At 38.8% G+C, this 26,442-nt stretch overlaps 2 protein-coding genes across 3 annotated transcripts; one reads left to right on the plus strand and one right to left on the minus strand.

The window, feature by feature from the left end:
- Positions 1-251: 251 nt before the first annotated feature.
- On the minus strand, positions 252-18,721 carry LOC143299447 (ataxin-10-like). Of its 2 annotated transcripts, none has more exons than XM_076612654.1 (10): positions 18,516-18,721; positions 11,258-11,424; positions 10,147-10,349; positions 9,327-9,527; positions 8,497-8,574; positions 5,925-6,102; positions 4,274-4,406; positions 2,701-2,867; positions 2,069-2,141; positions 252-569 (listed from the first exon to the last, which is right to left on the minus strand). In XM_076612654.1, the coding sequence occupies exons 2-10, from the start codon at positions 11,345-11,347 to the stop codon at positions 343-345; spliced, it is 1,350 nt and encodes a 449-aa protein (XP_076468769.1). In that variant the 5' UTR covers positions 11,348-11,424; positions 18,516-18,721; the 3' UTR covers positions 252-342. The 2 variants fall into 2 exon arrangements, with proteins under 2 accessions (XP_076468769.1, XP_076468768.1); XM_076612653.1 differs by having other exon boundaries at positions 4,274-4,418.
- Positions 18,722-26,185, plus strand: LOC143299448 (3-hydroxyacyl-CoA dehydrogenase type-2-like). Its single transcript, XM_076612655.1, has 5 exons — positions 18,722-18,846; positions 20,185-20,349; positions 21,248-21,412; positions 23,518-23,755; positions 24,815-26,185. Exons 1-5 carry the CDS (start codon positions 18,823-18,825, stop codon positions 25,003-25,005), a joined length of 783 nt encoding a protein of 260 aa, XP_076468770.1. The 5' UTR covers positions 18,722-18,822; the 3' UTR covers positions 25,006-26,185.
- Positions 26,186-26,442: the final 257 nt, after the last annotated feature.

The following is a 26,442-nucleotide window of genomic DNA, read 5'->3' on the forward strand; positions in this document are numbered from 1 at the left end:
GAGGGCTCAGGCGACTGGTAACAAATGTACATGTTAACTGTATTCTTATGCGTCAATTTCTGGTGAGAGACAGACATAAATCCATGTTATTTCCTCATTCGTTTATAAATCTATTTTACTGACAATTCTTTAAAAGCAACCCATTCTCACAAACTATCTAAAAAAAAAAAAAAAAGCAAAAAAAAAACCCAAACTTAATCGATGAAGAATTAAAAGTCAAGAAAACAAGGTTCCCCCCCCACCCCATTCACTACTGTTCTGTTCCGACAAACCCCCAGCACTTTCACTCTGAACATGCACAATGAGGTATGAAGAAATCCTTCCTGGCAAACAACACAAGCATCAAGGCCTGTTGGGCTCCTTCTCAGACAGCCTGGTGAGGGTGTACTGCGAGCCCTCCTCTCGGATCTTGATTCGGTCCCCTTCCTTCTCCAGGACCAGACCGCAGCCCTTCATGATCCCAACGCCGTTGCGCTGGTTCGACAGGTTCAGGCTGTGGATGAACAGGGCGCTCTCCTCGTTGTCGCGCACCAAGTTGCTCAGTGCCAGCTTGGCCCATTCGGCCAGGACTGTTCAGCGGTTAAGAACAAACGACAAGACTTTTTTTTTTTTTCCTGAATCACCTTTTCCTCTAAACCACCTTGTAATGAACCAACATTAACTCACTGAGCACTGCACCCGAGAATTGCTCTGGTGTCAAAACCAGTCTCATTAAAACGGTTTTAATGTTACTACATTTTCATAAACCATAAGGAAATGGAACTAATTTCTATAATTCAGGATGTGTCCCCCACACAATCTGGAGGAAAAACAGTATATTTTCTGCAATTTCTCCACATCAGTGTGGCAAGGAAACCTGCCAAGGCTGTTAAATCCCCAGGGCTAAGTGGTTTAAACCAATTAGCAGAATGACTTTTTCCCTTGTCCTGTGAGAAGAATAACTCTTTCCCTTGGCCTATGTTCTGTTTCAGTAGCATTACCATCAGGCGGTTCATACCGACACGGATATTAATATTAGCTCACAATGATATTGACTTTTAGGCTACATAGCACCAGAGGTAACACAGCAATACTGCATGTTACTCTGGAGTGTTCAGCTGTGCCTGTACTGATTCAACATAACGCAGGACACCACCTGCTGATCCCCCCCAACCCCCCCCACCCCCCCACCCCCACACCTCCAACTGATAATAATAACACATTATATAGATATGTATTTCCCAGGACTGACAGATGCTTATGTATAATTATTCAGTTGTCAAGCCAGACTGTGTGAGAGCCTGCCATATAGTAGATAACTGCTTTCAGCCTCAAACTATCCAGCATCAACCAGACCCAAGAAATACAGACACCTCTCCGTTTCCATCTCTCTCAGTCCACACTATCACTCCCACAGACGGAAAGCACATTCCAGTCCATGATCTATCTTGCTATCTCACTAACACAGACAGAAAGCACATGCCAATCCACACAGACAGAAAGCACATGCCAATCCATGATCTATCTTGCTATCTCACTTCCACAGACAAAGCACATGCCAATCCATAATCTATCTTGCTATCTCACTTCCACAGACAGAAAGCACATTCCAATCCATGATCTATCTTGCTATCTCACCAACACAGACAGAAAGCACATGCCAATCCACACAGACAGAAAGCACATGCCAATCCATGATCTATCTTGCTATCTCACTTCCACTGACAGAAAGCACATTCCAATCCATGATCTATCTTGCTATCTCACTTCCACTGACAGAAAGCACATTCCAATCCATGATCTATCTTGCTATCTCACTTCCACAGACAGAAAGCACATGCCAATCCATAATCTATCTTGCTGCCACAGACAGAAAGCTCATTCCAATCCATGATCTATCTTGCTATCTCACTCACACAGACAGAAAGCTCATTCCAATCTATGATCTGTCTTGCTATCTCACTCACACAGACAGAAAGCCCATTCCAATCCATGATCTATCTTGCTATCTCACTCACACAGCCAGAAACCACATCCCAATCCATGACCCATCTTGCTACACCTGACAGCCCACAGCAACAAAGGATACAAGGGTTGCGCTCATCAATCACAGTTTGCTCCATGATCACGGGCAGACCTCGCAGCTGATCGTGTTCCCTCACCTAAAGGAAACAAAATCATGTCAACAGATAGATTACAGACCATTTTCATAGCAGTGTTCGGTTCAAAGCCTCCTACATCCAACTAAACTGAAGTCTGAAGTTTATTTTGTACAGAAATACACCATCACATGTAATGTTTCGGTTTTCTGTCATGAAATTGGTTGACAACATGTATACAACACTTGATTTTGATGACTGATTTTGAGTCTTTAAAATTTTTTAACTGATTGTTTTGATGTCAACAGATTCTGTATTAAATAAATAAATAAAATAAAAAGGGTCCAAGACTTAACCATAACTTTTCACCGGACAGCAAGGATATGAGGTATCCAATTTTGTTTCACGTAGTTTCAACAAAAACATTTCATAATAGAACAGGGAGAAAACCTGCGATTTCATACATATACACTAACAAACCAACTGCACCAGAAAACTAAAGGGAGACATTTCTTTTTTTCAAGCAACCTGAACCAATGATGTATTGTCATATGTTACCATTTTGAGTAGATTCCTTATCAAAGCACACAGCATGACACAGCACTGCATTCCACTGACTCACCAAATCCTGCACTTCCTTGTTCTGAAACGCTAGGTTGCCAATGAGACGCACAAGGTCGCATCGAAGCTGGTAGGCAGGGTGCTCCTTGAGCACCTCGTTCTTGCTCTTCACCATGCTCAACATGTTGGAACTCCGGTTGCCCTCTATGTGAATGTCCTTCAGAAAGTCTGCCACACACAACACCGCACAACTTCCAGAAAGTCCGCTCACAAACACCACTCAACTACCAGAAAGTCTGGTATACATACACCACTCAACTCCCAGAAAGCCTGTCACACACACCACCCAACTCCCAAAAAGCCTGTCACTCACACCACACAACTCCCAAAAAGCCTGTCACACACACCACACAACTCCCAGAGAGTCTGGTATACACACACCACAAAACTCCCAAAAAGCCTGTCACACACACCACACAACTCCCAGAAAGCCTGTCACACACACCACACAACTCCCAGAAAGCCTGTCACACACACCACAAAACTCCCAGAAAGCCTGTCACACACACCACACAACTCCCAGAGAGTCTGGTATACACACACCACAAAACTCCCAAAAAGCCTGTCACACACACCACACAACTCCCAGAAAGCCTGTCACACACACCACAAAACTCCCAGAAAGCCTGTCACACACACCACACAACTCCCAGAGAGTCTGGTATACACACACCACAAAACTCCCAAAAAGCCTGTCACACACACCACACAACTCCCAGAAAGCCTGTCACACACACCACACAACTCCCAGAAAGCCTGTCACACACACCACACAACTCCCAGAAAGCCTGCCACACACCACTCAACTCCCAGAAAGCCTGTCACACACACCACCCAACTCCCAAAAAGCCTGTCACTCACACCACACAACTCCCAAAAAGCCTGTCACACACACCACACAACTCCCAGAAAGCCTGTCACAAATATCACACAACTCCCAACATCATTGTCAGGTCATTGATCTGGCATTCACAATACAGTACTGACAGCAAACAGTCACAGTGTGTAGCCTGCTACTGGGCATATGATGAATGCTCAAAATTTTACACTGCTAAGTGTCTGCTGGGGATGTATGAGATTATATATATATATATATATATATATATCTATATCTATCTCCTTTGTCATTCATCAATGGGAAATAACCCAAGTTGGCACCACTGTGAAGAACAAGTGTGGATTGTGTCCCTTGAATTGCTCTCCTTTTAGTAAATTTCAAGTAAATTTTGTTGTTTTTTTACCTTTGTGAAGTGACCCAACTTCGACTAAACTATTCAAAAAGCTTCATGAGATATGTCAAGTTCGTTTACTGAAAGCAGAACAATTTAATTCTAGTGATTTAGTACACACACACACACACACACACACGCACACACACACACAACAACAAAAAAACCCACACATTTTCAAAGAAGAAAATCCATAGCAGCAAGAAAAAGAATAAAAACAAAGCAATACATCTCTACTCATCTATACTGCATTCTGCCTGCAAGGGCCTAGTTTCAGAGAAGGAAATCCACAGTAGCAGGGGGGAGGGGGGGGGAACAGCAGCAAAACAAATCATCTCTACTCACCTATGGCATATTCTGCCAGTGTACTGGGTCCCTCGGCTCTGACAAGTTTGATGCTGCTGAGAAATTTGGCAAACTCCCTGCAGCAGGAAGCCACCGCCATCACCTCCAGCATCTTCACGTGGTGGTGCAGGTCCTTAAAAACAGCCTTTACATGTCACTTTAAACAACACTAGAACTACAGTCATTGACACTGGCTACACATGAACACACCAACACAAGTACTGTAAACTACTTTGTAAGAACCCAGTATCTGGTAAACGCCAACCCCCCATTTTGGGATAGTAAAACAAAATGCTTAAAGGAAGTACACAAGCTGCCATCATATCCTCTTGATGATCAAGTACTTCAACAGATGGACATCCAGACTTCACACCCTCGAACAACATAACCTTCACAACACCAAGACCATTACCCTGAACAACTTGATCTTCAGGGCACCAGCCAACTGGTCATTAAAACAAACTCTGCCAAACCAGCTGCACCAAAAATAAACTGACTACATTCATGGAATTGGATGGGGGAGCTGACAACTGCTCAACATAACTGACAACTGGAGATAATTACATTTTTCTCTCTTTATCTGGTCTTGTTTTGATGATGCTCTGTTAAGAAATCCATATTTAAGACAATGTTACAGAGCTATATTCTTCTTTCACTACTATAATACCTGACATCAACCTGATCTGAGAGACCCAACTCAAAACAGTGCTGTTCAAGAGATTCGATAACCCTCTCAAAGATGCAGGAGTAAAATGAGTAATACTTGATTGCGTGGTCCTATTCTTCAAGTCAGCTACATTCAACTCTGGGCAGGAGCCCACCAAAAGTTGAAGAAAAAATAAATAAATAAATAAAATTTACAAGTCACATGTCCGATAAGGTTCGAACTCATGACTTTCCTGCTGCCTGTCCTGCTGCACAATTGCTGGTCTGATTCCAAGAGCAAATGTTAACTGATCCACTGACTTGATCAAAAGTTTGCACACGTTTTGTTTCTCCCCAGTTTAATTTGGATGATGACCAGGCTGGATTGATAACTAGACACAAAACAGTGAAGTTGTGATCATGCAGCACAGCACGCTGTGCCATTTCACAATACCGTTGAACAACAAATGCAATAGCCGAGTGGTTAAAAAGATAAACTTTCAATCTGAGGGTCCCATGTTTGAATCTCGGTAACGGCGCCAGGTGGGTAAAGCGTGGAGATTTTTCCAATCTCCCGGGTCAACATATCTGCAGACCTGCTAGTGCCTGAACCCCCTTCGTGTGTAAACGCACACAGATCATCAAATGCACACATTAACGATCCTGTAATCCACGTCAGCTTTCGGTGTGTTATGAAAACAAGAATATACCCAGCAAGCACACCCCTGAAAATGGAGTATGGCTGCCTACATGGCAGGGTGAATAAACAAAACGGTCATACATGAGAGATGTTACATGTCTGACTGCGTACATGTGCGTGCCTGAAATATACCTGAATGACACAAGGAATCGAATGATGAGCGTCCAATGGCAGCCATCTGTCAGCTCTAGTCTACACAGGTAGGCAGCCTGTCGTGCAAATGACCCTGAGTTTGTAAAGTGCTTAGAGGTTGGTCTCAGACTGAGGATAGGCACTATGTAAGTATCCATATCATTAACAGCTTACCACGTTATTTGTTGACTGCTGCTGTGCCAACAACGAAACTCCCAGGGAAGGCCTGGCCACTATCACATTCTCTGCATAGAAGCGCAGGTTACTGTGTAACGTGGGCATCTCCGATTCCTTTTCGTCCGCAGTGCGCCATTCATTGATCGCATCTTTCATGCAGTTGCACACAAAGTACCTGAAATACACAAACACACAATCCCCTGAAGATATGAATCAAACATTTTTTTACCTCCACTGTTTTACTCTGAACACTGGAGAAGGGTAAGTATTCTTTTTATGGAAATAAACAGCACAAAAACATTGTGACTTCTTTTTCATTTCTATTTCTTTAAGTTGTACAGGAACATTAGGATCAACTCTCCCTGGACGACGGAATGTGTGAGCATTCCTACATAAAATGTATTTGGATTTGGACAACAGAATGGAATAGCATATTCCAAAAATAAAAATCCACTACGCACTGTACAAGTGTTTTTGTGATTAGCCAAGCAGAGTGCGCTATTCTGGGTCACTCCACAACCAAATGGTATGATTGACGAGCCTGTCATGTGTGGCCTGTCTCGCACACACGCTGACAGTCACTGACTGGTTGCCTGCTCGCGTGGCAGCCTGTTGGCAAATGGCGTCTGAAGCGGGTTCTTCTCAAAATGTTGCGGAGTGAACAAGGCAACGACGGCAATGTTTTAGTGTTGCCAAAGTACCTGAAATGCTACAAACTGAAGGGTCGAACATCGAGGAGGTGGAGGATGACAAAGAAGAAAGTGAATTAAGTGCAGAAAGCGAGCATGGTAAAGGTGATTCGGGGTGAAAAATTGGCAATATTTTCTACATAATGGCAAAACTGATGAGAAAGATGAGAATTTTGAATTTTTTATATGTAATAGCCAGACACGTAATAAACCAGTTCTGAAAGTTTCATTTTCTTACTCTGTATTTTGAATTTTAAAAAGTTTTTTTCCAAACCCTTACAAATGGACCGTCTGTGGGGGAAAGCAAGGGAGAAAACTTGCTGTCACAAGTGAGTTAAGATGGAACAGTGATCAAAGAAACCATCCACTACACAAAAAGCAAATCAAAGAATAAAACTGTATCGATCACAACACAAACTGAACAGGGTAGAATGTGAAACTGCAACTAATCCTAATAATGTTGAGTTAATAAAGCAAACAGATTCCATTGAAATGTAACTGTGTATTTTTGAAATGCAAATAGCTAAAGAAGCACAAATTCATGCCAGAGTTAAGTTTATTACAGAAAAAGATTAGTATTTTTTCAGACAAGGAAAAAGCTCAGTCAAACATACAAGACTGCATCACAAAAAAAAGGTAAAACTAACAGATCAGAATGAAATAAAGCATGAGCTATCAACTTTTACCACCAGAGAGACCAAAAAACAGTAAACTTTCAGGATGAATCGATCCAAGGATTTTTTAAATTTTATATACTAATACAGAGATTCTTCAATTATCTCAAGATCAGAAAAAAAGACAAACTGGGAAAGGATATTACAGAAGATGATCACGTAAGCAATAAAACAGATAAGAAATGGATTATCTCCAGGATCAGATGGTTTAATCACTGTGTTTCTGAAATTCTTTTAGGTAAAGAAAAAAGGCATGTTTTTGAAATCAATCAAACAGCTTTTACTCATGGAGAAAATACACCTTCACAGAAGTGAGCTACAGTAACACGCATACACAAGGGAAAACAACAGCTGGCACCCTATCACTTTAACAAACACTTATCTAGTTATTACAAACCCTTAACCAAAATGCTAGCTATCAGACTTTTGTGATTTAATACTTAATCAGGTGCCTTCAAAGGTCTCAAATTCAATGTGGAAGAATGCTTTAAAATGCTGGTTGGACAATACTTTTTGTGAGAACTCCAAATTATTCAAAATGTTTTTTTTCACACCAGTGCTTATAGAATAATACAGAGTATATAGGTCAGTTGCTATTCATAAATGTCTGGATCAAATCCCAAATTACTTATGTTTTAGATGCGCAGGAAAACTGCAATGTAAAAACTATTGCCACAATGTCACATTATCCATGAAAAAGTGACAAGACTGAAGATGGGGCAGTGTGTGCCGCACTAGTAGCATGTGACAGGAACTCAACCAACTGAGGCAGATGTGCAACATAATCTTTATTTCTTAATGACACCTCATCAGTTTCCTCTCTTTTCAGTCAATAGAAACCCTGTCCAGCCCCAACGCCCAACAAAATTCTGGGCAAGAAACTGGAAATAGAAGAAATTCAACCCAAAACATAGCTAACAGCAAATGCTTGTACCACTGAAACATGATTATGTCTGCTTCATTGGAAAGTACTCCACAAGATTTACCCAATTATCATTTTCAAAAAGGTCTATTAAATACAGTAGTTTTGGTCAAGTTTTGGTCAGCGTGTAAACATTTTTTTTTTCAATTCAAGAACTGAAAAATTATTTTTGGTAAAAAAATCAACAAAAAACAAAAAAAAAAGGTCTAAATTTACCTCATTCAAGAATACAGGAACAAGCTTAAAATTTTCAAGACAAAATAGATAATGAAACAAAAGCCAACCTTTCTCTGGGGTTCAGCTGCGGATAAAGACACTTTGCCAAATTAGGCACTTGTACCAACTTCAGCATTGCCTTTTTGCTGTGAACACACACACACACACACACACACATGAGCAAAATTTGTCATCCAAAGACTGTAAAATCACAGGACTGGAAAATACAAAGTGTGAAAAAAAACAACATATCCACAAAAACCACACTATTTATAATTTGATATCAGTAAGAACTAAAAGATGCAAAGAATAAAATGTGCTTGTTCTTAGATTTGATAATTTTCCTTTTTCTTTAAAGACGAAACCTTCAGAAGAGTTTGTGACCCATATCTTTTTTCATGAAATATTCAGCTATTCATTTTTGTCCTTACTGCATCATAGTAGTCCAGTGGTTTATGAAAAATAACAGCCAATGAACACCCCCACCCTACCCTCCCCATCCCATGATTTCTCCTATCATAATTATCTCTTTTTCAACACAATATGCTTTTAAATATGAAAGACAGGCAAAGTCTTCTGTGACTCAAACATAATTCTCCTTAATCACAATATGTCATTGGAAATCTTTTGCTATGTTAACAGTTTCAAAGCAACATTCCTATCGTGACTGGTGAATCGATTGTGGAAGGCTAAATAGGCTAGAATATACCATATATAACATCATCTCCACCATTAAAAGATAAAATGACAAAACAAGAAAAATGCTTTACACGACTTTGTATGTTTTGTGTACACAGAGGTGGTAAATACATTTTATATATTATCTACATTATATATATATGTGTGTGTGTGCGTATGTAATAACAATAACACTGTCCAATTAGGCAGACAATCTCACCCAAAATCAAACTGGAAAAAAGAGGAGGCCTGTATGACCGCCTGCATGTTATCAAAGGATGTGAAGTCCTCCAGAAACCGTTCATTCCTCTGCCACTGTCGGGGAAGACAAACCTCGACCACAGCACAGGAATTGTTGAGAATCTTCACTGATGGCTCTTGGTCCATTTCAGATTCTCTGTCAGCCATGTCCAACCATGTCCTGCAAACAAAGCATCAAAATTCACATTTTCAATTGAAGCACATGAACAATTTTCATGACGGCTTTGATGATATCAAAAATAGGTCATCAAAATTCATCATATTTATACATGACCAATCAATTAGGAGAAGTAGCATTACCACACTGAAACCCATTGCTCCAATATTGTCTCCAAAAAGTTACATACAATCAAACAATGTCACTGGATCGAGAGAGAGTTTTTAAAAATAGCTTTCAGAAAACTGCATGATCTAAAATTTACAAAAACATAATATACAATTACAATAATGACTATCATTAGCTCAGATTTTCATTTAAGTTTGTAAGGTAAAAGGTTTTGTCAAAATATTTTGTAACCAGCTATCACAGAAAGAACAACAGTATTTGACAAGCTTTGCAAAGAAATTTGTCACCATCAGCCCTACAAACTTTCTTCAGTAAAATATTACATTTCATCATTATCACAAGTATTGCTTGTATTATCTGTGCATGTGTCTATACCGCATCTGTCTGTCAACACACTTAAAACTGTTCCACAGTGACACACACACACACACACACACACACAGTGACACACACACACACACACACACACATACACAATCACACACACTCTCACCTGAGCTTTCCTTTGAAGCTGTCCCACACCAGATCCTGGTTGGCCACCATATCAACCCCCAGGTTGTACAGAAACTGAATGATCACTGCCAACACCTGAACCAGGGACTCCCCTCTGAAAAGGTTCACCACCTTGTCCGAGATCATATGGGTGCTCATCATCAGTCTGGAACCCTGCTTAGCTCCGCCCAGATGCTCTTGCACCTGTGTTGAGGGGGGTCACGTTTGCTTTAGTAGGTATTGGGGCAGGGGTGGTGGATCTCTGTGTGTGTGTGTGTGTGTGTGTGTGTGTGTGTGTGTGTGTGTGTGTGTGTTGTGTTGTGTTGTGTTGTGTTGTGTTGTGTGTTGAGTCTGTTTCATCTGTCCAGCAGAAGCTATATTAGATAAAAGTAAGGCAGAACTTCCAGGAAAGAGAGAGTCAGATAGACAAAGAGAGAGAGAGAGAGACTCAAGTGAGACAGAAAGAAAGAGAAAAGAGAGAGAGAGAGGGAGAGAGAGAGAGAGAGAGAGAGAGACTCAGAGAGAGAGAGAGAGAGAGAGAGACAGAGAGCATAAAAATCTCTGCATAATAATCAACTTTTTTATATAAAGTAACTTGACCTGAAGATTAAATCCAACAGGACTCCTATGTCAAATTCAAAGTGCACCTAACATAAGATAATAACAGGAACTTAAAGACAGAACATTTCTAAGTGAGCTAACAAACATAAGTAGATATCTACAAACAAGCTTGGTAAAAAGGATTTCAAAAGATGATTAACGAATAACTGTATCGTATTCACAGGACTAATAACATGACCACAAACACAAACTGCCATTATTACTGAATTTAGTTTGTAGAGCAATTAAAATACTTGGTCCTAGAAATCTCTATTTCTCGATACAAATTATAATTAAGAACGATTTAAACAACTTAATGAGAAAGGATCACACATGCACAAAACTACTTACAGACAGGAAAAAAAGTTTACTTTAATCGAAAAGGACAAAACAGAATTCAAATTAAATCTACGTAAAATGATTATACTCTGCAAAACATTTTAATCACTGTTACACATCAAATTAACATTTAGTTTAGAAGTTTACTCAAATGACACATAATATATTCAGACCTTTGGGCTGGCACCACAACTGTTTCGCAGTATCCTAAAGGTATCCATCAGCAAATAACGGTAATTCTCCTTTCCATCACCCTGCGTCATCAAGCTCTCCAACCTTCTCTGCCATCATGGCTACGACATCAGTCATCGATCGAGCAAACCGTTCCACATCATTCTCACTGCAAACCAAAGTACAAAACATACATGTATCAGCAGCCCTGAACCATCAACTATGTAGCACACTCTATGAAAGAGTATCCATCTATATGTTTATGGACTTAACTATTCTTCAGTTTTTCATGAAATAGAAGAATGATATTTAAAAGATATTGCAGATACCTGTGTGTGAAGCCCCCTCAAGATTATCAAAGTGAAAGAAAAGTTCCAAAGCTACCATTATCATTGCTTCTTAGTATCAGAAGTGTCTGTCTGTGCACACACACACACACACACACACACACATATATATATATATATATATATATATATATATATACACACATGTAGGTGCTGTCATGTACAGCACTAATGTATGCATGTGAGTGTAGGCCCATATGTGCTGTCTTCTTCTTCTTCTTCCACAAATATCAGTTTGATTTCACGATATATTGTCAAGGTCCGAAGGTCAGATGTAAAGCGCTGTCAACTTCATGTAAACAGATCACTGTGCAAACACGGGTTATAATTACAAAGTTGTGATAAAAGTATAGTATCCTTTTCATTGCCTCGTTCTTTAGCAGGTTAGGTAACTTGCAAAGCTTCACTTGGCATGCACAGGTCTTCAATCACACTTGCGCATTTTGGTAAAGTTGCCAAAGATAGTCATATCAATAACATCACCTCATTTTGCCTGCAACAGTGTTATAGCTACTGGCTGTTTTCCAGTGTATGTGTGTGTGTTTGTGTGTGTTTACATATGTGACAGAGTTTTGTGTTTACTGTGGTTTGATTTTTTTTTTTTTTAGTGTAATTAATTGGGCAGTGCTGATACAGGTGTGTGTATGGCTAGACAAAAAGCAACATCAAACATTAAGGTCCATGTAAGTGGACATAATTGACAGTCAGATTGTCTCCCATGATAGTTTTCAAGCTCAAAAAGCTCGCCAAGGTCTCTGCTCAAGTTCCTCCTGTTGGCCTCTTTTCCCCCTGTCCACATTGTTACTGCTGATTTGAAACGGGTCTACTTGGAGAGAGAGCTAAGCCGGACAGGCAGCATAGCCCTTGCTTTTTTTTTATTTTTTTTTAAATTTTTTACTTTTGTCCATCATGTGGGAATGTGACCGTATTTTTTGTATAAAATCATGTGTTTTGTAAAGCACCTAAAGCAGTTTTCTGGATAGAGTGCTATATAAAAGTATCCATTATTATTAATGACACAAAATGCATTTGAAATAATTTGTTCTAAACCCTCTATTTTTCACAAAAATATCTGAGAAAACTGCAGTCCTGACTGTAAAGCGATTAGTTACTGCTCATACAAACACTATCACAGAAGCATCTAATGGTAAGATAAGTTACAGTGTGGCTGTCAGATTATGAGACAAAAATGCCAGAAAAGCATAGATCTATGTGTGTAATAAGAGTAAACTATACAACTGAAAACAACCAGAAAAAACAGATTATAAACCTGCCACACTGATGGGTCATTTCAAAATTGTATGTGTCAATGACCAACATTAACTGATGAAGACTAAACGCTGATAGTGAGTTCACTATAATTATCAATCGAGAGGAACTGCAACTGAGTTAACTGCTAAATACTGTCACAATCACTGAATCATCTATTAAGTAAGCAAATGTTGAAACAAAAAATTGTCTTAATGCAGTTTATCTTTCTTAGGCTTAATCATCATTTTATAACTGTTTTAACTGAGCCAAAGTTAAGACTAAAAAGATGGGTCACTTTAGTACAATAAAACCTTAATAGCAATTTCATATATAATTGTTTTTCTCTTTCAGTTTCACTAGTTTCTGGGTTTGACTTTTTCCTATAAAAAAAATCTATTATTACTGAGAAATTTGAGCACAGTACCAATGCTTTGCAAAGTGTATGCGTGTCTCAAAATTAAGGAACTTGACGATGTACGAGTATTTGCCATGCACATTTCTTATACCAGTATGTTTAAAAAAATACCGAATACCTAAAATATCTGACAGTGAGTTACACAATCAATAAATGTATAGTTGTTTTGGATAAAAGGACAAATGTAATGTTTCCCAATAGGATAATATTGCTATACATGAATCTGAGAATGACGGGCGCAATAGCCGAGTGGTTAAAGCATTGGACTTTCAATCTGAGGGTTCCGGGTTCAACTCTCAGTGGGTAAAGGGTGGAGATTTTTCCGATCTCCCAGGTCAATATGTGCAGACCTGCTTGTGCCTGAGCCCCCTTCATGTATGTACGCAAGCAGATCAAATATGCACGTTAAATATCCTGTAATCCGTGTCAGCATTCTGTGGGTTCTGGAAACAAGAACATGCACAACCCCAAAAACGAAGTAGGGCTGCCTACATGGCTGGGTAGAAATGGTCATACAGAGATTTTTTTACATGCCTTAGTAGGAAAAGTAGGAAAAGTATTGTATACTACTGGTATTAGTTTAATTGTATTACACTATCAGTCTGCTGAAAATACTCAGGGCCAGTGGTAAAAAAGCATAGTACAAAGAAATTACCTTGTAATTATATTACACTGTCAACTGAAAATTGAAAATAATCAACCAGTACAAAGAAAATAACACAGATAATCTGACAGTAATGACACCAGTAATCAAATTATTAACGTCCACACATGTGCAACATACTAACACTAACAGAAACCTAACTGCTTATATATATATATATATATATAGAGAGAGAGAGAGAGAGAGAGAGAGAGAGAGAGAGAGAGAGAGAGAGAGAGAGAGAGAAAGAGAGAGAGAGAGAGAGAGATTTAGATATAGATATAGATATATATATATATATATATATGTAATGAATGGTTTAAGTTGTGTTTGCGTGTAAGTCACTTAGTGTAGTCTGTGTTTGAGCGTTTGGTCTTGGATTGACGTGAATATGAGGCCAAATTTAGACAGAAGGTGTGTATGTGTGTGTGCATGCATGTGTGTGTGTGTGTGTGTGTGTGTATGTGTGAATGCAAAGATGTGTGAGTGTGCGTGTGTGTGTGTGAGTTAGATGGATTATACAGGCCAGTGGTGTTAGTCATTTAGTAAGTGTTAGTCACGTAGTATGTGTTTCTGCGTTTGGTGTTGGCATGTATGTAAGGCCAAATTAAGACAAAAGGTGTGTGTGTGTGTGTGTGTGTGTGTGTGTGTGTGTGTGTGTTAGATGGATTAGATAGGGAAGTGGTGAAGAACACGCTTGTGAGAGTGTGTTATTTGTCCAAGTCTAAAATATGTGATAATGAATGAATAAATAAATGTTCTTTTATGCTTGCTATATTTCATTTAGACCTTTATTCTTTGTGTTTCACAACCTGAACAGAGGGAAATGGACACAGACATATGAATTCACGAGGAAACAACACCCAGGAAACAAAAACTTCAGCTGCACAGGCATCAGAACGACACCCAGAAGACATCAGACCATGAAAATGGGAAGGAGCAGGACACAGATCAACATGCCTTTGGAGCACTCTTCTGCTGTTTCCTCCAGTCAGCAGCAGTGGTAAGTGATACGTCAATTATGAGAGAGATATTTTTCTGGTAGAAATTTGTCAGAGTGGACTTTTTCTTGCTATGGATTCTTTTACATGCCTTAGCTACATAAGTAGGAAAAGTATTGTATACTTATTACTATTGGTATTAGTTTAAATGTATTACACTATTAGAATGCTGAAAATATTCAGGGCCAATGGAAAGAAAGTGAATACGAGGCCAAATTATGACAAAAGGTGTGTGTGTGTGTGTGCGTGCGTGCGTGCGTGTGTGTGTGTGAATGCAAAGATGTGTGTGTGTGTGTGTGTGTGTGTGTGTGTGTGTGTGTGTGTGAGTGTGAGTGTGTGTGTGTGTATGTTTGAGTAAGATAGATTAGATAGGGCAGTGGTGTTAGTCATTTAGTAAGTGTTAGTCACTTAGTATATGTGTTTCTGCGTTTGGTGTTGGCGTGTATGTAAGGCCAAATTAAGGCAAAAGGTGTAGGTGTGTGTGTGTGTGTGTGTGTGTGTGTGTGTGTGTGTGTGTGTGTGTGTGTGTGTGTGTGTGTTGCTATATTTCATTTAGACCTTTATTCTTTTTGTTTCAGAACCTTAACAGAGGGAAATGGACACAGATTTATGAATTCGTGAGGAAACAACATCCAGGAAACCAAATAAATGCACAGCCAATTTTCAAAAGTTTGGGAAATAAACAGATCTTGTACACAGTAGTGTTTGTTCACTCAAATGTCTCATGCTCATGAGTGCATGTAAAAACTGTAATGACTGAAAAAGAATGTGAATTACCAGAACTATTGTACATGAACCAGTACATATTATTTTTTATGATTTTTTTTCTAATATATCAGAATCAGAACAACTTTATTATCTCAGATGAGAAATTATCAGATTTTCTTTAACATGTGTTCATCTTGTGTATTTTTATATGTCACCATATTTATCAACTTGATTTCATAAGCTTTTCACCCTTTTTCTTTCCCGCAGCAAAAGAGTTGTTCACAATAAAGTCTTTCAAGGTTAAAGAGAAATGCATTTCACTTCAATGACTTTATTGTTATCACTTGAATAATGTTTTAATAAATATATATATATATATATATATATATATATATATATATATATAGATACATGTGTATATATATATATATATATATATATGAACAATATAAAGAACTCTGTGCAGGGAAGCTTGGGCAGACAGATAGATATGTTAAATTAAATTAAAAATATTGCTTAGAGCCCAGCCGACCAGAGATAGATATGTAGTTATGCATGTATGTATGTATGTATGTAATGTTAAGATGTAATGTACTAAGTGAGAAATCCAGGACAGTTGCACTGTGACAAAATTCACAAGACCAATAGACAATCAAGTCAAGATACAGCACAACTGATTTTCCACTTTAGATCTGTGAAAACGAGCACCCTTTTAATTGTTGTTTCAACTGATATTTCACCAAATTAACTCATTAGAACAGAACTGCATTGCGAAATGTAAATGTTATTTATACCATGTCACCAAAATAATTTTAACACTATTTCATATTGAATGAATTTCACACTCCGGCACATCCTAACTATCAACTGACAGAGATGAAATTAAAGAAAGAAAAGAAATGAAAAAAAAAAATATATATATATAGCCACCTGCTTCACAGGCTGCATGTATGGAAGATGCTTTCCTTTTCAGCCTTCTGTTCAGTTGTGTCTTTGAGAAGATTGATTGTGACTTTTATTTACGACATCTGTTATGTGTTAGGTGATTTTTTTGTTTTTCTTTTATTCAGAAAGTGAAAGTTTGCTTTTCTTGTAGTCACCCATATCTTTATGCATGTTTTTGTTGTTGTTTTTTTGTCTCAAGCATTTATTTCCCCCATGTAACAGAGTTGCAATAAATGCTTGCTACCTATTGAATTTTTGTGAGTTTTGTATGACAATGCTTGATTCACAATGTGCAGTGCTCTGATGTTGTATAGCAATATGTATTTCAAGATAAGCATTTTCTGTAAAAAAAAACCAAAAAACGGAGTATTCTTGGCTGCCTTAACTGCACTTCTGTTTATAAAGAAATACTTTTTCTTATGAATGTCACATTGGGATGTTTGCCTAAAGGTAACTTTATGATTTGGCATTCGAGGTGTTTGAACTACATTTGATGTTGCTGATGAAGCAGATATAAATTATGTAAAATGTCATGGATTGAAACTGTAAAAATGTTAATGACCTTTTATTTGTGAAAATGATTTTCCACCATGTGATGTAATTTTATTCAAATAAAATTCCTGTTGTTTTTTCAGAAATGTGTGTGTGTGTGTGTGTGTGTGTGTGATCATAATCAATACCAAAATACCACAGGGACATAGGAAAGCCCACAAAAATACCACTGGGGACATGGGAGAGCCCATTAAAATACCACTTGGGACATGGGACAGCCCATCAAAATACCACTTGGGATATGGGACAGTCCATCAAAATATCACATGGGACAGCCCATCAAAATACCATGGGACAGCCCATCAAAATACCATGGGGCATGGGACAGCCCATCAAAATATCACATGGGACATCCCATCAAAATACCACCTGGGACATGGGACATCCCATCAAAATACCACCAGACCCCATATGGTTTTCATGTGGTAAGTCCATCTGAGATGGGATTTTGATGGGCTGCCCATCACAGATATGGGATTGCCCACTGGGATCCCAGCAGAAACTCGTGTAGGTCCCACTTGGAAACCCCATTGCGAATCTTAGTGGGGCCCACCTGTGTTAGCCCAAGTGGGGCCTATCTGGTTAACCATGTGGGACCCATGTGGGGCCCATTTGGCTCTGCTGTTTGGGGTGTTGGTATTTTCATAAAAGGGTGCTTAATCTATTTTTTCTATCTCTTTGGCAAGTGGACACAATATAATAATGTCAAGCAGCGTGAGCACTTTTTTGTGTTTTACAATCTGGGAATGTACTCTGCTGCAGTGTGATTGCACTCTGCTGCACTCAGTATGATATTTAGTGTTTTCCACTGTTTGAGAACCCATATTTAAAGAGATATTGTGTAAATTTATCTTGTGTCTGTCACCTCATATTTATCTAGATGCTTTTGGGGTTGTTTTTTTCTTCTTTTTCTTTTTTTTTTTCCTCTTCACCACACTGCCGCTGCCCAATCTTTAAAAACAAAAATCATTATCAAAAGTAACAGAAAGCACATGGAAGCTTGGAGGTGGACGTTCCCAGATTTTAACAGAATAGGCAAGATCCAAGCAAGCACGGAAACATGTTCATTGTACTTGCCAACTGCGACAATGATACTAGTCAATGCTGTCTATGGAGTATCATCTGATTTCGACTTTGCACAAACTATATCTATACGAACTCTTTTACACACGCGCGCGCGCACGCACATTCGCAAAAGACGCATGCATTCGAGAACTGATTCCGCATATGCACACAGTGCACTGTCACCTACGAGCCTTCAAACTGACACAAATGTAATCGTTAATTACAATTAAACAGACATTACTTCGGGGGTGGTTAACCCAGACATTACATAACACGTAGTTATGACATACAGATTTAAGTTCCAATTTTTCACCAATCATCATGGTGGCTCACCTGGCATAACCCAACTTGGCCGTCTTCTTTGAAATCGGATAGATGTCTGATGTAGCAGCTCGAAAGTTTCCTACTTTCAGATGTTCTAAACACTGTCTGAAATTGTCTTCGAACACGACTTCCATAACGAAAAGATTCTGTAAACAGAAATTACTGTGCTCATAAAGTGAACGGTTCTTTGTGAAAACGTGAGTCGTCTGCTGCCTTTTCACTCAGTCAACTTCCGCTAAGCTCGTCAGCCACGAGGTGACAGGATTGAACAAACTTGATTCGTCAAAATACTATTATAACCTTTAACCTTAACAAAATGGCATCGATTGTTACGCTGAAGGTGAGTTCTTGTCAAGATTGCATTCATCGCATCGGAACGTTAATCTGATCTAAAATTTAAGATGCTGAACAGTATTGTGACTGCAAAATCTGTTTGAGGTCGTCGAAACTCCAGAGCAATCGAATGTCGCGGTGCTGACCTGATACATGTAATAAATGAAACCAGAATGAGTGTCAACTTGGTTATTGTCTCTTTCATAGCACAAAAAGCCGGCATACAATCAGACAGCGCAAAACTGTCATCTGTTGTCATACACATTTTCTTAAACCATTTGTCAGTATCATGCGTGTGCATATGTGAGTGTGTGAGTGCGTTCCTGGCGGGCGTGCATCGGTGACCCACTAGGTGGGTGTACGTGTGTGAGACCGACTCGGAAAATATGGGGAGGGCGTGTGTGTGTGTGGCCAAAGTGCAAATTATTTCAAGATTGTAAAGTTTCTCATCATTATACACAAAGGGTAAATCGTTTCAAGATTGTAAAGTTTCCAATTAAACACACAGACACACGCACACGCACACACACACACACACACACACACACACACACGCACGCACACACAATTTAGAAACTCCAACATTTGTTGCACAAATAAAAGTGGATGGAGGAATTGGGGGAGGGGGGAGGTGAAAGCTAAATAGCTGCTGTGTTGTTGAACCAATAACTACTTTGTTCAGTTGAGAACTGTCAGCTGTTCAGATAACACCTGTGCTTCTTCACATTGCTGCTGCAGTTACAAAGAACATAATAGTGTGCTGTACAGGAATTATTCAGTTTTCAAGTCTTTGGGTTCTGTATATCTGATTCACTGACATGCAGGTACAGTATGTTTTTATTTAATTGTGAATAAATTGGTGGAAAGTTAAGTAATGCTAGTAAAACTATGTATGCTTGCATGTATGCAGACTGAACACATACCACAGATACACATTTATGTACACTAACACACACAGTCACACACACACACACACACACACACACACACACACACACATGTATGCAGCTATTATGTCACAAAACATCTGTCATTGATGGAAACTATACATGTAGCTGCCTTTGCTTATTATTAAGACAAGCTGTTGTCTAAATACAGCATGAAATTGCTTAATGTTATCACAGAAATTACGTTAAAAACTTGATTTGTGGATCATTTGCTGCTTTGATAGATCATGTCAGTTTGTGCCATCTCTTTTATCAGTTATCTAATTTGCATATAATGTTTATTGTAAAGTGCTTTGAGCTGCTTCCAAGGGAGGAAAGCACTCAATAAATGTCCATTATTAGTAGTATTACCATTATTACTATTTTCTTTTTCTTAAAGAATATATGAAATTTTTCAGGGCTTAGTGGGACTGGTGACAGGGGCTGCCTCAGGGCTGGGACGGGCCACAGCAGAGCGCTTTGTGCGTCAGGGGGCAAGGGTCGTGCTCTGTGACCTTCCCAGCTCCAGTGGGCAAGATGTGGCAAAATCTCTGGGAGATAATTGTGTCTTTGCTCCCACCGATGTAAGTTTGTTTGTTCTCCGGAAAGAAAGATTTTTTTGTGTGTGTCTTTTTTTCTTTTCTTTTCTTTTTCAAAATGAATGCAGTCACTGAGTCCGTGATTTTGATCAAAGGACAAAACTTAGATAATCTCTTTTCACTGGTGCCTGAATATAACTTGTTGGTAATCTTAGCTGCCATGTGGAGAATAGAGAGATACAAGAGAGATGCATGGATGTTCTTCTTCTTCTTCTTCTGCGTTCACTCGTATGCACAGGAGTGGGCTTTTACGTGTATGACCGTTTTTACCCCGCCATGTAGGCAGCCATACTCCGTTTTCGGGGGTGTGCATGCTGGGTATGTTCTTGTTTCCATAACCCACCGAACGCTGACATGGATTACAGGATCTTTAACGTGCGTATTTGATCTTCTGCTTGCATATACACACGAAGGGGGTTCAGGCACTGGCAGGTCTGCACATATGTTGACCTGGGAGATCGTAAAAATCTCCACCCTTTACCCACCAGGCGCCATCACCGTGATTCAAACCCGGGACCCTCAGATTGACAGTCCAACGCTTTAACCACTCGGCTATTGCGCCCATCGATGCATGGATGTGTAATTTGTTGTCTTCTTTCTTTTCTATTTTTTGTTTTCCTCTCATTTCAGGATGCATATTTAAGAGAATGTCTGCACACATATACATGTACAAACACACATGTATGCATGCACACTTACACACATGTGCAACACACACACACACACACACACACACACACACACACACACACACACACACACACAAGCATGCATGCATGCATGAAACACACACCTTTTATTTCATATACATTCTGAATTCTGTTTGTGATTTGGAAGAGTATTGTCATGCCAGCCAGTGAACCAGTGTTGCTTTACACAACAGGTAACATCAGAGGCAGACGTGAAACAAGCGTTAGCTGTAGCCCAGGAGAAATTTGGACGCCTGGATGTGGCAGTGAACTGTGCGGGCATCGGTGTAGCCTTCAAAACCTACAACTTCAAAAAGGACAAGCCGCATTCGTTGGAAGACTTCGCCCGTGTCATAACTGTGAGTTGTGTTAAAATGAAGTTGTTGTTTTTTTTATGACATCTTTTTATGAGCTGAATGTGTGTGAAGGGTGCATTATTCCTATTTTCAGATATTGTTTTGTTTAATTGTTGCAAAGGTAAGTTTGAGTTGAATCAAAAATATATTTGTATGACTGTGTGTGATTCAAGTGACTTCACACATGCTCGAGAGCATGTGTGTGTATGTGAAGTTGTTGATGGTATCTCAGATCTCTGCCCTATAGTTTTTCAATCTTTTTAGAACCCCTTACTCCCACCCTACCTTTCCACGTGCCCATGGTGAATTTGACTACTTCAATATGAACCAGTTTATTCCTGAAGTTCACATGACTCATATTGTACACGACTCTTCTGCAAGCAACACATAGGGGATTGTATCAGCTTCGCTGGTTTTTTTTGTAATTAAGCTACCCACATTCTCTGATGAAATGGCTGCTGTTTGTTATTGCTTATAGCCCAGCCATTAACACAAGGCTATATCAAGGTGATTTAACAGCCAACACCACTGACAGGATAATCAAGTTTCATAGTTGACACCTGTTGTTTAAACATTGTGTAGCCATGTGCTTAACTTAAGCCTTAGAATTAGACCAGTGTTCTTGTTGTTTTTGTGTTTGTGTTTGTTCTTTATTTGTGTGTGTGTTTTTTTGTTTGTTTGTTGTTGTTGTTGTTGTTTGTTTTTTTTTTGGGGGGGGGGGGGGCGGAGGGGGGGGGGGGGGGCTTAACTATTAAAAAAAAAAAAATGCTGTTATGTGTACGGCTTTAATAGTTTTGATGGAATTAACTTTATGCAAATAACAAATCTAAATATAGCCGATCATTGATTCACATTCTGATGGCTCAGTACAATGTATGTCGCAAATATGTATGTTGACTTGACATGAGGAATTATTTTAAGTGCTTCATAAAAAGAAAATTTTAATTCGATAGAATTAGCTTAGAGCTAAGATGAAATTTGGTTATGAATTATATTACACTGCTGTAAAAATCAGTGATTTTCTTCTTCCAGTCATTAGATTTTTTTGTGAAAATTAGAGGAAAATAGCCAACTAGTTGTTTGCTTTGAAAGTTGGTATTTCATTTACTAAATTGTATTCATATAAATGAATATACAAATTAACACACACAAAAAAAGAAAAAGAAAAAAAAAGAAAAAAAGATGGTAACATCTTTCTGAAAAAGGTTCGATAAGGATCTTGAGTAAACACACACAGAACTAAAATTGAAATGAATAAAACCAAGTTACAATACGTCATTGTCCCCCAAAAAATTCTGTGGAAAAACCCATTTTGACAGCAAAACAAATACAGACAGAAAATGACTTTCAGATGGGTGGCACTGTTCTGAAGCAACATGCTCTCCCTTGAGAGAAAACAGCCTGAATTTCACACAAAGAAATCTGTCGTGACATAAAGTAATACCGCACAATTTTATACCACACAGTTTAATTCAGTAATGCTTTGCTTGGGTAGGTTAATAAGAACAGCCCGAATTTCACACATAGAAATCTGTTGTAACACAAAGTAACCACCACACAGTTTAAGACCACACAATTTGATTCAGCAGTTCTTTTCTTGGGCAGGTAAATATGAACAGTCAAAATTTCAGACAAATCTATTGTGACAAAAAGTAATACCACACAAATTTAATTCAACAATGCTTTGCTTGGGCAGGTGAATAAGAACAACCTGAATTTCACACAAAGAAATCTGTTGTTACAAAAAGTAAGAGCACACAATAATGCTTTGCATGGACAGAGGAATAAGAGCAGCCTGAACTTCACACAATGAAATCTATTGTGACAAAATGTAATGTCACACAAACTGAATTCCACACAATTAATTCAGCAGTGATTTGTTTGGGCAGGTGAATAAGAACAGCCTGAATTCCACACAATGAAATCTGTTTTGACGTAAAGTAATACCACACAGTTAAACACCACACAATTTAATTCAGCGATGCTTTTCTTGGGCAGGTGAATAAGAGCAGCCTGAATTTCACACAGAGAAATCTGTTGTGACAAAAAGTGATAGCACACAAATTTAATACCACAAAACTGAATTCAACAATGCTTTGCTTGGGCAGGTGAACACTGTCGGGTCATTCAACGTCATCCGGTTGGCATCAGGACTGATTGGCAAGAACGAGCCCAGTGCAGATGGCCAGCGAGGTGTGCTGGTCAACACGGCCAGCGTGGCCGCCTATGACGGCCAGATGGGACAGGCAGCGTACTCCGCCAGCAAGGGAGCCATCGTCGGCATGACCCTTCCCATTGCCAGGGATCTGGCCAGTCAGGGGATACGTGTCTGTACCATTGCACCAGGTAGGTTTCTTTCCTTTCTTTGTTTTTGGTCTGCAGCTCCCATATTCACTTGGATAGATCTGGACTTTTTTACAATGTATGGCTGGTTTTACTCTGCCATGTAGGCAGCCATACTCTTGTTTTCGGGGATGTGCATGTTGCGTATGTTCGTGTTTCCACAAGCCTCCTGAAAACTTGACTTGGATACGGGATCTTTACCATGCATATTTGATCTTTTGGATGTGTTTTCACATAAAAGGGGGAATCAAGGCAATAGTATTTCTGCACATATCTTGACCTCGAGGAATGGGAAAACTACGACTAGCAATTTTCCATAATTTTCAAAAGAAGAAACTTTTTCCACTGCAAAACTAAGCATGTGTTTGCCACACTCACAGCATCATTTGATGGTCTTTTTGGGGGGATGGAGGGGGCGGGGGGGTTAGCAAACAGTTGTAAGACTAATATGCAGCTCCATAAACTGAAAGAGACCATTCTACATGATACAGCTTGGACACTAGTTTTGCATGTTTATCAAATATGTATCTTTCTGGACTCTCATTTAACGCATTTATCAGATATCAGTCTTTTTTTCTTATCAGTTCAACTGGATTATATTCATTTCTGTATTTTGAGCACTTATATTTATCTGTTATTTTATATTGTGCTGTGCTTTAATAAATATCAAGGTTTGAATCTTTTTGTGTGTGTGTGGGGGGGGGGGGGGGGGAGTCAAAAGCAAAAAATAAAGTCAGTCTTTTCATGTTAAGTACTTTTCAAAAGCAAAAACTAATGTCAGTCTTTCGATATTTACATACTTTTCAAAAACAAAAAATAATGTCAGTCTTTTGATATTTACATACTTTTTCCTCTTTATAGGTTTCTCTGCCAAAAAAGAAAGTTAAAGAAAAAAAAAGTCAATCTTTTGATATTCACATACTTTTAAAAAGCAAAAAATGTCTCTGCCAAAAAAGAAAGTTAAAGAAAAAAAAAGTCAATCTTTTGATATTCACATACTTTTAAAAAGCAAAAAAATGTTGTCATTCTTTTGATCTTTACATATTTTCCCCCTCTTTATAGGTCTCTTTGACACACCTCTGTTGGCCGGTCTTCCGGAAAAAGTGCGCACCTTCTTGGCTAGCACCATTCCAAACCCCAGTCGCCTTGGGAACCCTGACGAGTTTGCTCACCTTGTTCAGTGCATTGTGGAGAACCCCCTGCTGAACGGGGAAGTGATCCGATTGGACGGCGCTCTCCGCATGATGCCGTGATGTGTTGGGAAGAAGCTATGGTTATGCAAGTGAGGTCATGTAAAAGAGCTATGTGTTAACTCATCAAGCCTTGACATTGAGGAGGATTGAATTTTGGGGGATTGTATGAGTTGAGGTTGTATGTATTTCCATTTCAGTTTACCATATGTTATTTACTTTTTTCATTTAACACTTGGTAAATACATTTTCACTCTGCATTTTGCTCAGGAACAATTTGTTTTATGTATGCAGTACCAAGTCCTCTTACACTGATTGGAACAGGAATTCAAGATTTCAAGATCACATTATTCTCCACTGAAAACTACTGTTTCAAATGGAAATTTTTCTTCCGTAGCACAGGCATAAAAAAAAAGAGAAAAAAAAACCATAAAATATGTAAATCAGTTAAAACACACATATATAAGAACTGGAAAGGGATAAAATAAAGAACATCATCATCACAGCCTTTATTGATCACCGGTTGAGCCACTCATAGTATACAAAAATTGGAAAGGAAATTAACATATTAAAGTTTGTTGTCGTGAGTGATTTTCTTTTCCATTCTAGTTACTTTTTTCCTCCATACAATATACACTGCAGCAAAATCAGTTACTATACAGAAAGCAGAATCTTTGAAATTGCTGTGTGCATGATTTTTTTATTTCTATGATTTACAATCATGAATTCTTTTCCTCACCATTTTCCATCAAAGAGAGGGGAGAAAATTTACAATTAAATCTTTCAAAAAAAAATCAAAGGGAAATTTTGTGCTCGCTACACTAGTTTGGTTGAAGGCAGGTTTTGTTTGTTTTTTTCCATTGTCAAAATGTTTTCTCAGTCCTTGCAGATTTTGTTGTTTTTACATTGACTTCTTGTTCAAGACAGGGGTGTGTGGATGCTACCTGCAGTTGGCTTTTTGAGTTAATGTATACCTGTGTGCTGATCGACAGTTGCTGTTCTGTAGTTCCAGTGCAGTGTGGTTGTTTCGTGTTTGCTGGGTTAGGTCAGGTTTTGAAGCAGGTACACTGTGTGCCACGGTATCACTAGCTGTATGAACAATGCTGTGTTGAAATGCAGCCACTTTGCTTTGGTGCCTTTCCACTCATATAGTTATACACATATGGGCATTTTGTGCATATACAGGTCCGCACACACGCACACTGACACACACCAATACAAACACAGTCAATGCATTTATATATACACATGTTACACACACACACACACACACACACACATGATTATGCAGGCATGCACACATGTGAACATATGCCTTTGAATATTTCTCTGAAAGCATTTCACATGCCATGTGAGATTCTACAATTACTAACTTTTTCATGAAGAGTGATCTTGCTCTTCCAGGTATCACACTGGCCAGTCATTGGCACCTTCAGTTCAAGATCCATTCTTCCAAATAATTTGTATGAAACTTATTGTGGCTGAATGAATATTATTGGT

Source organism: Babylonia areolata, chromosome 25 (assembly GCF_041734735.1).
Source record: "Babylonia areolata isolate BAREFJ2019XMU chromosome 25, ASM4173473v1, whole genome shotgun sequence".
Lineage (NCBI taxonomy): Eukaryota > Metazoa > Mollusca > Gastropoda > Neogastropoda > Buccinidae > Babylonia > Babylonia areolata.